The sequence below is a fragment of the Mus pahari genome, chromosome 2 (assembly GCF_900095145.1).
Source record: "Mus pahari chromosome 2, PAHARI_EIJ_v1.1, whole genome shotgun sequence".
Lineage (NCBI taxonomy): Eukaryota > Metazoa > Chordata > Mammalia > Rodentia > Muridae > Mus > Mus pahari.
This window is the reverse complement of record NC_034591.1, coordinates 129,885,588-129,899,669: the sequence shown is the minus strand read 5'-3', so window position 1 is coordinate 129,899,669 and position 14,082 is coordinate 129,885,588. Positions and strand designations below refer to the sequence as shown.

The window sequence follows — 14,082 nt, the reverse complement described above, 5'->3', positions numbered from 1 at the left end:
TGTTCAGAGCAAGTGGATGACAATGTTGCCCTCAGACTCATGTGTTTAAATATTTGGTCCCCAGTTGGTGGCATTATTTGGGGAAGTTTAAGAAGTGAAGAGACTATATCACTGGGAATGGTGGGCTTTGAGGTTTTAGAAACCCACTCCACTCCCAGTGTGCTTCCTGCTTCCTGCTTATGGTTCAGGAGGTAAGCTCTCGGCTTCTAGCTCTGGCCACCATGCCACTTGCTGAAAATTCCTCCCCTCTGGAACCATAATCCCCAGTGAATCCTTCCGTCAATAAGCTGTCTTGCTCAGGGATGTTTTATCACAGCAGTAGGATGGTAGCTAATTCATATGCCCATGATCACAAAACTGATGCGTGGCACAGCCTGGCTTTGAACTCTTGTCTCCCATACGCCAGTTCAATGCCTCTTCTCTCCCACCCTCTGCAGCTGTATGGTGTGACCAGAGGAGTGGGAGGAAGAAGACGGGGACAGCGAGTGTGCACATCCGAGACGGCAAGGACACACAGGCGCCCAAAGTCTGCCCCTCTGTGGGAGGAGTGGACAGAGTTCCACAGGCCAGAGACAAGTACATCCAGGAGAAGCAGAGGGTTGCATAGCTACCGGTAACTCACCGAAGCTTCACAGTTCAGTCTGTCCTCATGCATAGGACCTCGGGTTGTTTGTCTAGCACCAGCATCCTGCCTTCCCACCTCTTCAGTAGGACTTGGGGAACTCAGAGACACTGTCCAAGCCACAGCCATCCCTATAGTTGCTCTGCACTAGTGTAAGCCCAAGGACACTCAGGCTCTGTGCCCCACTCATCCAGGGCGGCAGGACTCTACATAGATAGAGGCTGGCTGAGAGTCACACTTGTAGCAGCCTGTCAAGGGACACACAGGCAATGGCAGTGAAGAGTGGAGTCTGTCAGAAGCCACCACTGTCCTGTACCTTCATGCCTTTGTGATCTAAACAGAAAGTGAGCGTGGGTGGGGGAAGGCTGCAGGAGTAGATGGACCAAGGGACCAGAGATCGAATCTTATGCACCCCTCACTGAATACCCACTACAGCTCAAAGTAAGGTTTAGAAACTGTTCCATGGGCAAAGGGCTACACCTGATAAACCCACTGGCAGCTGAAAACACCCAGAGTGAAAAAGTGCTGGACATAGTACTGAGCATCCTGGAGCTGCAACACAGCCCTCTGTGAGTGCCGGTCATTTATCCCTGTGCCTGCAGGCTGACCACAAGCTGTAGCTTTAACAGGATAGATCATGTATCTTTAACCAAGGAACAAACCCAGTCCCCAAATCAAAGCCCAGTTTGTGAGTGTTCACCATTTTCACACACTGTGAAGCTGAACGTGGTAAGAGAAATAGTTGTGAAGCCAGACCTGGATGTTGTTCATCTGTCCACTCAGCAGGAAGATGGTAGATCACAGGGGAATAGAGGTGTGTGTGTGTGTGTACTTTTTCTAAAACAAGGTTCAAGCCACTTTCTAAACGATCCTCCTAGAGTGAAGAATCAATCACAAGGGCCAGATGCCTTTGCTCAGTACAAATGCTGGAGCCTTCTGTGAGCTTTCTCAGCCTCTTTCCCCTTCCCTTTTCCTATCAGGAACATGTCCTATCTAGTTACAATCTTTTAGAGCTGGGCTGTGGGCACAGGGCTGTTGGCAAAGGGCTGCTGTCGAGACTGTGGGAGGCATGTGCCAGTGGATGCTGTACCTGAGATACAGAGGAAAGCTGACATTGTTTCAGGGGCAGAAGAGAAGAGCAAACAACCACAGAAGGATGCAGGAGGGGATCAGAGGCTGTGCTGAGCACAGCTCTGACTCACCCTGAGAGGTATCAAGTCCCTTAACCTCTGACCTCCAGATCCCCTGTGACAGTCAGGGCAGATAGTCAGTCAGCCTTGGAACCCATTGTCTGCACAGGTGGGCAGAAGGGACAAGCCTGTGCAGCTGTGTAATGGCAGGGTACACAGCAAGGAATAACTGAAAGTGACCACCCTTTCCTCACTGCAGCCATCAGGATGCAAAAGGGGACATATGCACAGCTGGCTCCTTTCCTTTATATAGTGTAGTGTGCCAGTTAAAATTGCCAGTAACCTTTCTGGCTAATTTCAGATATGAGTATTTTTGTCTGAGTGGTCATAAATATCCAGCAAGAGTAGACCCTAACTATGAAGAATTTTATTAAGGCCAATTTCTATTGCTGTTCCACAAAAGCTGAGATAGCAGATACAAGTAATTAGCCCAGGGCAGCAGCACAGTGATTCTTGATGCTAGCCTGGAAAGGCCAGAGTCTCTGCCCCCCCCCACTTTACATCCTGGCATTGAACAGCTTTTCACACCTGTCCGTGAAAACAATGATGCCTGGCCTTCACTGGGGCTTTCAGCGAGGGTCTCAGACCATGTCAGAACGCTGAATGGTCCTTCCAGAGATGGAGCTCTGGGCCAGGAGACAACCATCTCGGGAATGGCTTAAGGCAGATAGCTTCATATGGTACACAAGAGCAAATAAGGTCTCCCTTGAGCCTTCTCTACTCCTCCAAAGCCACTGGCAGTAGAAGGAGGGCTGGCTCCACTCAGAGTTTTGTAGGGACTACCAGCGAGGTTTCACTGGGTATGAGGAAACCAGAACAGTAGATTTTGGCAAGAATCTTCCAGTTTCAGCAGCACAGGATCCCAGGGGCAGGAAGAGAGTGACTTGTTAGTGAAAGGATCTCTTAGGGGCTAGGGGATAATACGTGACTTACAATCTACTATAGAAACATAGAATACATTATATTTTAGTTGCTAAAACTTCATTTGCCAGTGATGCAACCAGTTAAATATTCAACAGTTAGAATAAAGAGGTCACAACCCTGCTGGGACAACAAAGAGCCATTGTGGTTTGTGTCTTGACCCCTTCCCTGTTCTTCTTAGCTGTGCTCAAGTCAAGGGTCCCCAGTGCCTCAATGAGGGGACAATGACAAGCAGAGCCCTTCCTGGCACAGACAGGTCCTCTGCATATGCACGGCCTGAAGCAGCAGAGATCGGGTGCTCAGGGGTAGGAGTGAATGACGGACTGGCTTTGGGGTTCAGGACCATGAGTTGGGGTGACACTTGTGTTGGTTAAAGGGAAGATGGAGGGAGATCTGTCTTCTGCCCATCTCTTAGGGCTGACTGCAGAACGAAATGAGTTATTATTAGCAAGAATGAGCTAATAGGTGAAAATTAACAAGATGGGGTTAGGGTTCTATGTGGGGTTATCACACAAGCAAAGAGAATCATCAAGATTGACAACGCGTGGATCCCATGAGTTCTGCTTTTATTAGGACAGCTCTGCTAGTTGTAACTTGAAAACTCGAATTCTATGAGCGAGCACAGGTCAGAGAGGCCCACTCTGCTTCTATCCACTTTCCCTTTCACTATGTCCTACTGCTGGGTAGTCAGTGGATAAATGACATCTCATGTGCCCTCTCAGACATGTCCATGGGGCTAAGGGTATGTGTGCCTTCAAGCATCCATAAATACAGGTAGAGTACCCCCTAATCTGGAAACTTGGAATCTGAAATGCTCTAAAATCTTAAACTCTCCCCACTCCATGTATGTGTCAGTGTATGTGTGTAGGTATAAATGTACATATGTATGGGTGTATATACATGAGCCCATGTGTATATGTAATTTTCATGTGTGTGCAAGTACTCATGAATGTGTGCTTGCATGTCTGTGGAGGCCATAGGTGATGTCGGGTGACTTCCTTGATCATTCTCCATTTTAATTATGAAGGCAGGGTCTCTGGCTAAACCCAGAGTTCACCAATGGAGTATAGCTACCCTGCTTGCTCAAGGATCTCCTGTCCTAGCTTCCCAAGTGTTAGGATTACAGGTAGGCTGGCATGCCCACCCATCTTTGATGTGCCTTGGAGCTGAGGTCCTCAGTATCTTACACACTGGGCCATCTCTCCAGGCCCATAAGAAACTTTCTGAGCACAAACACTCCACAGTACACACCTGATGTGACAAGTTGCAACTGAAATTCCAGCACCCCAAAACAATGACCTTTAGGTTGTGTATACTAAGTATAACTTCATAGTGAGCAATGTCATGTTTAGACTAGGATCCCATCGTTGCTAAATATGACGATACAGAGAATCCAGAAGCCAAGGGAGGGGGGACCACTTCAGCTGCCAGCACCTCAGACTGCATATGCCTCTCTCCATGCTTCACCCCTCCTTCACCTTGGCAGCTCCTCTCTGCACCAACACATTTCCTGCTTTGCTTATTCTTACAGCTACTGCATAATATCATGCATGGGACATCTCACAGGTGGTTTTGTTTTCTCTCTCTCTCTCTCTCTCTCTCTCTCTCTCTCTCTCTCTCTCAACCATCATGAATGGTGCTTCCATGAGCATGCTTAGACTATGCATAACTTGTGTGGTCACACCCAAGAAAAAGCTTTCAGAAATGAGACAAAGCTTATATGCCTCCCAAAACGGGTACCTGTTGACCTGTCTCTTTGTTGCTGTCAAACAAACAAACAAACAAACAAACACCTTGAGTCCTGGCCAATTTGGAGCCTCCCATGAGTCTCTACTGGGAAAGACCCACCCAGGATGTGATGGGAGGTCAGAAGATATCTTATAGCAAAGGAAAGCATTGGGGGAGCCTTTGTAAGTCGGGGCACAGGTCTCTCCTTTACGTCAGGGAGCAGCACAGCTGAGCAGAGTGAACCACCACCCTCCAAGGTTGCTTCCATCCGTGTTTTCCCAACAGTTGAGGATAGTCATGTCCCAGCCTCGATCTGCCCAGGGAGAAATCAGCTTCCTGCACACCCAGGATGCAAGGCAGCCCTCTGTCCTAGCCTCAGAGCCACAGGGCCTCTTTCAGGACAGCCCACGGGATCACCTCCAAGCATCCATAAAGGCACCAGGTCCAACAAACTTAGGGCCTGTGCTGGGGAGGAGGCATTTTGTCAACTTGATACAAGCTAACGTCATCTGGGAAGAGGGAACTGCAATTGAAACAATGTACCCATCGGACTGGCTGCGGGCAAGTCTATGGGAATGTTCTCTTGATTAATGATTGGTGTAGGAGGGCCCAGCTCACTATGGGTGGGTGTGGTCCTGGGTTGTAGGAAGAGGCAGTCTGAACAAGCCATGAGAACAAGCCAGCTTCCTCCTCCATAGTTCCAGACCCTCCTCAGGGATGGACTATGATCCGGACAGGGAATCTGAATACACCCTTTCCACCCCAGGTTGTTTTTAGTCCTGCTATTTATTACAACAATAGAAAGATGACTAAGATGGAATCTCTCTCGAGTGTCTATCAGGAAAAGTCCACCTTGCATGTGAGTCTCAGAACACATACATGTCCTCCACAGTGGGGTCACATCCTGCACCACTCCTCTGACCTCAGAACCTGTCCTGACATATGAAAAAGAGAGAGAGAGAGAGAGAGAGAGAGAGAGAGAGAGAGAGAGAGAGAGAGGATTGATTGGTAGGATAGGGAGAGGGGAGGGAGAGAGGGAGGGAGGTGGGGAAAGAGAGAAATTAATTTTTCCTGAAAGCATTTGCTGACTCCTCGTTGGCATATCTGAAACTTCATTATCACTCTTGTGTACTTGGGCTGTTACTAAACAATATAAAAGTCACCTGAACACAAGCAGCTTGATACCACGGCACCTGACTAACCAAGATGTTCCCAGTGACTGGCAGGCAGGAAGCATATACAACATGAATACACCATGCGATTGTTCGTTCCTCTCTCCCCCTCACTGCAGGACAATGACATCTCGCCCAGTGAAGTACAAGATTTCATCCTTCTCCTTGAACAGTGTGAAACTTAAAACACAGGAATGCCAATTGATTTGTTTCTAGAATTTTCCACTTAACATTTCTGATCAGCTGACCACAGATAAGGGGGTAACTACTGTAAGTAAACAGATGCACATCCCCAGCCACCCCAGCCTCTCTCCATGCACACTACAGCATTGCAACTGAGTCCACAAGATGTCCACAAGCTCAGTATCTGTGCTCCAGTCTGTGTTAGTCCCTTCTCCCAGCTCCACAATCAGCCACGTGGACTTCTGTTCACCCTTTAAAGCCCAGCTCGGGTCGGCTTCATGAAGCCGGTCCCACAAGCTGGATAGGCAGTCTCCCTTTTCTTGGCTCTATGCAAGCATCCCACAGGTTTTTTATTAAGTGCTTCAGGAAGTCAGGTCCCTCTCACTTCCCGGATTCCTCTGTTTCTCACATCTCTAGATATGTGTTGTGAGCACACCCAGGAGAAGTTTGGATAGGTTAAAACTGTTTGTTGAGCATGTACCACGTGCTAGGTGTTCCCTAAACACTGTCTCATTTGACAGTAATGGGACACATTCAACTATGTTCAGAGGAACACACACAGACCTCCAGAGGCCCCCCAAGTTGCTTAGGGGCATACCCTTCATGGGAAAAGACAGGGACTCCAGTCGGGCCACAGTTCCTACCACTGAGATCTATACCACAGCCACATGCAGGATGATGGATTGGGGTGGAACAGGGTCAGGAAGCATATGGTACCAGAGTGTTCAGGTCTGACCCAGGGAAATGGCCTGGGGTCCTTCTGTCCCTGAAGCAGGGGTAGGATACAAAGGCTTCTTCAGGTCACAGGCTGACTGCATAAGCCATGACAGCTCAGCCCCTGCCACTACTCTGCCTCAGCAGAGGCGAGCAGAAGGAACAGTGTGGCTCAGTGGGCTGGGCACCTGAGATGGGAGCCACAGTGGAGAGAATGTCTCCATAAGATAAGGCTGCAAGCAAGCCTGTAGGGCATTTTCTTAATTAGCAATTGATGGGGGAAGGCCCAGTCCACTATGGGTGGTGCCAGCCTAAAGCTGGTAGTTCTGGGTGCTATAAGAAAGCAGTCTGAAAAGGCCATAAGGAGCAAGCCACTGGCTGGCACCCCTCCACAACCTCTGCATCAGCTCTTTCCTCCTGGTTCCTGCCCTGCTTGAGTTCCTGTCCTGATATCCTTCAATAATGGACTATGATGTAGAAGTATAAGCCAAATACAACTTGCTTTTGATCATGGCATTTCATCATAGCAAGAGTAACTCTAACTAGGATGCTCAATAAACAGGAGCTAACCTGTGGGTCAGCTTACAGCCCATGTCACTCAAGTCTCCTCGAAGCTGCCCAGACAGGCCAGGAAGACAGGGAACAGGCAGAATCTGCCTGATGGTTTGGATCTTAGATGCCCCTGTAAAGGCTTAATATCTACTGATGGCACCACGGGGAACGTGAGCCTCGGAGGAGGGTAGAACACAGAGACGTATGTGAGACACTGACAATGGAACCCAGTCCCCTTCCAATCTCTGTCCACTTCCCAGCCACCTCCTCCGTCACTTGCTTCCACTATAGTGCACTCTGCTGCCATGGACTTAGACAGGACCAAGTGAGCAAAGACTGAGACTTGTGAAACCAGGAGCAGACACAGACACTTCTCCTCCTCGGAGCTCTTTACCTGGAATGTTTTGTCACAGCAAGGAATGCTGACTAGCACACGTGCCCATTTCACAGGCAGAAGAGTTGCTCACAGATATTCTACCTGTGCAGCAGGCCTGCCCACACAGCTCAGTGTAGGGAGGTGCCACTGCCTCCAGTATTGCCAGGTGGAATTATCCACCTCTAACTTCCAGCTGGCACAGAAGGGGCTATGCAGTGTGCATGCATCCATTCACTCACTAGTCCATTCATGGATTTTTGACAATGTTTTCAAAGCATCTCAAATGTGCTGGCAAGCAACAGTGAACAAAGAACACAGGCTGAGCTAGCATGGAGCTTAAACTACATCGAAGATGAAGGGGGAACGAGCCAGTTCACAGACACAGAGCTTCAGGAAAGAGCTATGGAGAGAGAAAGCTAAGGAAGTTGGCATCATCCCACAGTGCCCCTTGGGAGGGTGTTGACATCTGAATTAGGACTCAGTGAAAACACAGAACCAGACACAGGCAAGGGGAGGGCAACAAGCCAGGAGGGTGACCCTGGTACAGGCCAGGGCACGTATGGGCCACGATGAAAGCCAGCAACCCAAGGAGGAAAGGAAGAGAGGAGGACAATAATAGGGGAAGGAAAGGAGTGTGGAGGGGTGGAGAATGAAGAGGAAGAAAGGAGACAGAAAAAAAAAAAACAGGGGGAGGGGAAGAAAACCAGTAAAGAGAAGAAGGAATGAGGTGGAAGAAGAGGGAGGAGGGAGGAAAGGGGGAGAGGGAAAAGAGAGGAGGGAGAAAGGAAGAGGGAGGAGGGAAGAAGAGGGTGGAGAAGAAGGGAGGAGGTGGATGGAAGAAGAGGAGGAGGAAGAATAAAATAAGGAGGTACAGAGGCAGCAAGGGAGACACCCAGTCTCACAGTAAGAACAGATTTGTTCCTCTGAGCCCTGATTTCTATCCAAAGATGGTGAGTTAAGATATCTGTGGGGCTTTCAAAAATACAAAAGAAACAAAGAAACCTGCAGTAAAGATAATCCAGACTGACAAGACTGGGTCCTGAATTTAAAAAAAAAAAAAAACAGAGGCAAAACCCCTCGGAGCCTAGCTGCAGCTCAGCATGTAGTAAGTGCGTGCTAAGACATGGTCCTCACGTGGGCATGCAAAGTGAGTGTAATGGTAGACACACATCCTGAGTCTGGTTTGCTCATGAAACTCTGGGGCAGGGAGAATGAGGAGATTGAGAAAGGAAAGCGAACACTCAACCCATCTACTGCTGTCAGCTCAGTCTCACCAGAGGATGCAGGCTCAAGATTTAGAAATGTAGTCATATGCAGATAAACACATGGGCTTGATGCATAATGGTAACTAAGGGAAACCACCATGGCCCAGTCTTGAAATGTGACATTAGAAAGACAAGCTGTCCCACCCTACAAGCCCCTGCCAGAGTCAGAACCAGGACAGATGCAGGGTCTGGCTTGTTTTGTTGGCTGAATGAGTCATTTGAGACACATTCTGAAAAGGAAAATAAAATTTTCAAATGGGTTTGGTGTGGGTTGGACTGGGTGCTCTCAGCAATATGAAGCCAGACCAGGTGCAGGCAGGGAAGCAGCTATTTGTCATGGATGTTATGGTCATCTGTGGGTTTGTGTCACTTGTGTATTAGAGATTGGCATTTGTCATCTCTGCCTCCCTCGAATACAGTGTCTTTCTTACATGCAGCAAGAGGAAGGCATTTGTAGACTGAATGAAGCAGTAGGTAGCCGGAGCCTGTGCTTTGGTCAAGCCTGGTGGCCCTGGTGTGGATGACAGGGACTTGAGAACACGTTGAGAAACCGAACAGGACACACAAGGAAGAGGCCAGAAAACATGGTGGGGAGACAGCTCAGGGGAAACTGGTCCAGTATCCAAGGACTGTCAGGGGGAAAACTAGAAAGCTCTTCTCAGAGTCCCAGGATCAACTATCAGCTCAAAGCAAGAAAGAACCATGCCCTAGCAAAGCATTCCCAAACGTGGGGCTGGCGGAAATGTCCCCGGTGTCCAGGGTATATGGTGGAGAGGTGAATATCAGAGGATTGGAAACCTGGGGTGATCAAAGATACATGGTGGTCCCAACAAATGGCACAGCCATCAGTGTTCCTCCAGCATCTTGTCTTTTCTCAGCTCTTCACAGGATGATGAGAGTCCTCACATCACAGGATGCGGTCTCTGTGCTCCAAGCCCTCTTCTGAGAAGATGAGTTGTTAGGGTCTAACAAAAGGCACTCAAGGTAGTGTTGTCGGTACATAGCAGTCAGCACTCTGTATATAACATAGACACTGAAGAGGTGGTGCTTCCCATGCCTGTTCGTCTGCAGTGAGCAGGCGGCTGGAAAAGGCTGGCATTCTGATGTGTAGCAAAGCTGGAAGTGGTGGATGCTGACTCGAGGGAAACTTGTGAAGGATGGGCTCCCGTCAGGGCTTCATGTAGGGTTTTCTACAGTACCACCTGACTGCCTTCCTCCTCCACCTATGCATCCTATCCGCACTCACTGAAAGCCTTTCCAAGCCTGACAGAATGACATTGCACATACAGTGACTTGTGCTGGCAAGGCAACTCCATGGTTGCCATTGACCTGGAGACATGAATTCAGTCTCTAAGACCCACATGGTAGAGACAGCCCATTCCCAAAGTTGTCCTCTGACCTCTACCATGTACTGTTGCATGCATATAACCCCTTAAACTGAATAAAAATACAATGAAAAAAAAAACCCACAAGATTCACACATAAGTTACAGAACGAGTGAGTGGTATGTGGGGAAAACACATGCCTTCTTATAGAGATATTACGTCTTGTTTCATGTTGGAGATTTTATATATATACTTTTAGCCTAATGTGACCAAAATAAGCTCCTGTACCTTTCTCAAAGGAACCCCAACCCAGTATGGCTGGAAAAAACTTAGCTGTCCCACCCAGAACCAAAGCCTCCTCCCTTGTCCATACCTTTCAGAGGTTCCTCTTGAGACTGAGACTGACTAGGTAGATGCCATTCATTTGGATGCTAACTGCTCCAAGGCCACACCCTTAAAGGTCTTCTAAAAAGTCCAAATAAATGAAGAGCCAGCTGAACCATGTTTATAAACTGCAAGTTCAATCCAAGAGAGGTGACTTTCTTCAAATGAAGCTAACAGGTCAATAGACCTCCACCCCAACTCTCCTCAAATGAAACAAAGTTGTTTTCATGTATTTCTTGCTGCTTCGGCCAAATAAGTTGATTCTAAAATGTGTGTGGAACAGAAGGATCATTTTGGAAATGAACAAAAAAGACTAGATCAAGGGTCATAGGAGCAGCACAGGGCACCATGGATACAGACAAAAAGATCAACTAGGTGGGCAAAGAATGCCAAACAGACCTGTGCTCTCAGGGAAGCCTAGATGTGGAGATGAGAAGACACTGCAAATCTGCTGAGACAGGGTGAGAGATGGGTAACAGTTGCTGGAGAAACCCAATCTTCACATAAAAACAAAAGCTACATTTCAGCCTTATATCACATACACATGGTGTTCCTGAATGCTAGAAAAATCTTAACTTTGATACTCTTAAGAGAAAATAGAGAAATTGTTCATACAACTTTGGGGGAGGAAAGCCTTCCTAAATAAGAGGCCAACTGTACCATCCACAAAGGAGAAACTGACACTGACATACACACACACACACACACACACACACACACACACACACACACGCAGAGAGAGAGAGAGAGAGAGAGCGCCTCAGTAAGATGGACAATTCTGTACACCTTAAGAAGGAAAAGCTGCAAACTTAGAAAAGATCCTACAGCAAAGAAAATTATATTAGAAAAAGAAAAGCATAAAGAATGTTTGCTGGTAAGAAAACACAACCCAGAGAAATACAGGCAGCTTTGTCTTTCTCCAGATGCATCAAAATCACAAAAAGATGCTCACCTCCATGGCTGTCAGGGAAAGGCACATTTAAAATAGAAAAAATACCATTTCACACTCATTACCTGAGAGAAATAAAATCTGGCTGGAGTGCAGTGGCAAAGGTCTATAATACAAGTATTTGAGAGGCAGAGGCAGGGGGATTGCTGCAAGTTCAAGGTCAGTGTTGTCTATGCAGCAACTTTCAGGCTAATCAGAATTACATAGCAAGACCCTGTCTGGGGAAAACAACGTGAAACAAACAGAAACCCCTGCTCAGACGAAGTGCTGCAACAGAAAGTGGAGTATTCACTTGGGGATGGAGAGACAGATGGCCTGTGTGGCTCTTGGAGATGACCTGGGTTGGAGTCCCAGCACCCACATGGCAGCTGACAATGATCTGTAACTCCAGCTTCAGGGGATTTGACACCCTCTTCTGGCCTCTGCAGGCACTGCATGCATGTGGTGTACAGACATACAAACAAGCAAAGTCTTTCCACACAAAATAAAATAACCACCCCCCTCTCAAAAAAAAAAAAAAGAAGAAGAAGAAGAAGAAGGAAGAAAGAAAGAAAGAAAGAAAGAAAGAAAGAAAGAAAGAAAGAAAGAAAGAAAGAAAGAAAGAAAGAAGGAAAGCAAGAAGGAAGGAAAGCAGCAGAAATTCTGTCAAGCTGATATTCAGGATGCACATTAGAGCAATCTCTGTATCATCTGTTAAGATGCATGCCACACGTGCCCCACAACCCAGCAGTTACACCCTTGCCCATGGTTTAGATGTGCTCCCATCACAGTATGAGTTGGAGAGAGATATCTCAATGCAACAGCATTGAAAAGTGGCTTATGGGAACTGATTTGACTTGTTACCATGGGTCCAACAGGGATTTCCTAATGAAAATCTGAGTTTAAACCCCTTGCTCCTCTCTTGCCATTTTGCCTTTTGCCATGGGATGACAGTACAGGTGCCAGTTCTTGCCAGGCATCAGTCTCTCCACCCTGGACTTCCCAAACTGTGTAAGTATAGGAAACAAACCTCTGTTCTTTATAAGTCACCCAGCCCTAGGTATTTTGTTACAGTAGCATACAACAAACTAAGATGGATTTACAGACTAGAAACAGTCAAGAAGGCTCAATTAGTTCAACCATGGTGGGGATAGACCACAGTTTAACCCTACCAAGAAGACTTGTAAATACAAAGTAACCATTCATAGAGTGCAACCCTAGAAGGGGGTAGGAATGAAGAAGTCTGGATTCTTGTATCAATATAGATTCAGCTGAAAACCACAACCGAGAAAAGAAACATAGTAAAAAGAAAACTTAAGATTTGGATACTAGTCCTGGAAAGGTTTACAATATGTAAAGCAATGTCTGTTCTATTCCAGGCACATACATAAACAGAACAAATATAAAGACAGATAGTAGATCTAAATTCAGCCAGACTTCTAGAGGGAAGGGAACAAATGGTATCTGGAAAACCAATTAAAATCACTCAGAAACCCACCATTCCTCCTCATATGTTACCATAATTACCCACAAAGTAGGGGAGACTTCATCAATGATGTCAGGTCCCTGCAGACTGAGAAAGCTCAAGGAGAATTTGGTCTAGCCTTGAACGCTTACAGAAACCACCTATCCATACCTGGGCTGAGGGACTCTCCTATGGTAGGAGTCAGAGCCACTATATATATATATATATATATATATATATATATATATATATATACATTCTCTGGGTTGTGCATCGTACACTTCTACAGAGTACATTTCATAAGGCACCTCAGAATGATGCTCCCCTGGGTTATATCTAGTGTGCAGCTTACATACAACTGTATTCCTCAGCCCTGTGAGGATGACAGTGCTTTAGAACTCTGATAAAATCATGCTAGCTTCTGGGATAAGGGGTGCTCACAGCCTCCTGGGTCCTTCTGATCGCACATCCTTCTTAAATACATTTGAAAACATTCACACACTTTAGGTACTGAGAGCAAGCGAGCCCCCTTAACCCCCCCCCAAGACTTCTGCTGTCTAAGGCTAAATATACTCCCGGCTTTGCTTACGGCAAGCATGCTCTGCCTTCTCCACCGTTCAGAATGAATTTTTAAACTGTCCTTTTACCAAGCACTTCCCGCCCTAGTAAGCAGGCATGCTGACATGTTTTCAAAGAACCGGAATGCATTCCTCTCAGCTGTTCCTATGGGACTCCCCAGAAAAACCCACACACATGCTTGCTTCTACAGCAGTCTGGTGGCCACAGGAGCCAAGAAACTTGGAGTCAAGGGAGTTGAGCCTAGGCTTTTCCAGGAGCAGGGTGGAGGTGGGAGGATATGGGAAGGCAGGGATGAGGACAAGGCCAGCGGATCCTTCACTTACTCCCAGAACTCCATGACCGGGGAGGTGGCGTTCTGCAGGGACACATGACTGTAGTTGCTGAAGTTCAGCTTCTGGAACTCCACACATTTCTCTGAGTGGGAACAAGACAAAAACACACAGGAAATTAACCTTCACGGGGTCAAACTGGGGAGCATACAGAGCTGATAGCACAGCTGGTGTTGGCAAACAGGGGTCAGAACACACAGGCGAATCCATGCTTTGACAACAGTGGTCAAAGCTGGTGGCCTGCTCTGGTTCTAACAGGAGGAGGATGCGGTGGGAGCAAAACCTTACTCTGTTCCCATCCAGAATCTCACTGCGCCTTACCCCCTCTCCCTCTCCCTCTCCCTCTCCC

The 14,082-nt window shown here is 47.3% G+C and overlaps 1 protein-coding gene across 1 annotated transcript in view; it reads right to left on the bottom strand.

Moving 5' to 3' along the window:
* The window catches only part of Slc6a11 (solute carrier family 6 member 11), a 119,362-nt gene that overhangs the window by 97,989 nt on the left and 7,291 nt on the right, over positions 1-14,082 (bottom strand). Inside the window, exon 4 of the mRNA XM_021190390.2 lies at positions 13,728-13,818. Within this exon, the coding sequence (XP_021046049.1) occupies positions 13,728-13,818 (91 nt within the window). The remainder of the gene's footprint in view (positions 1-13,727; positions 13,819-14,082) is intronic.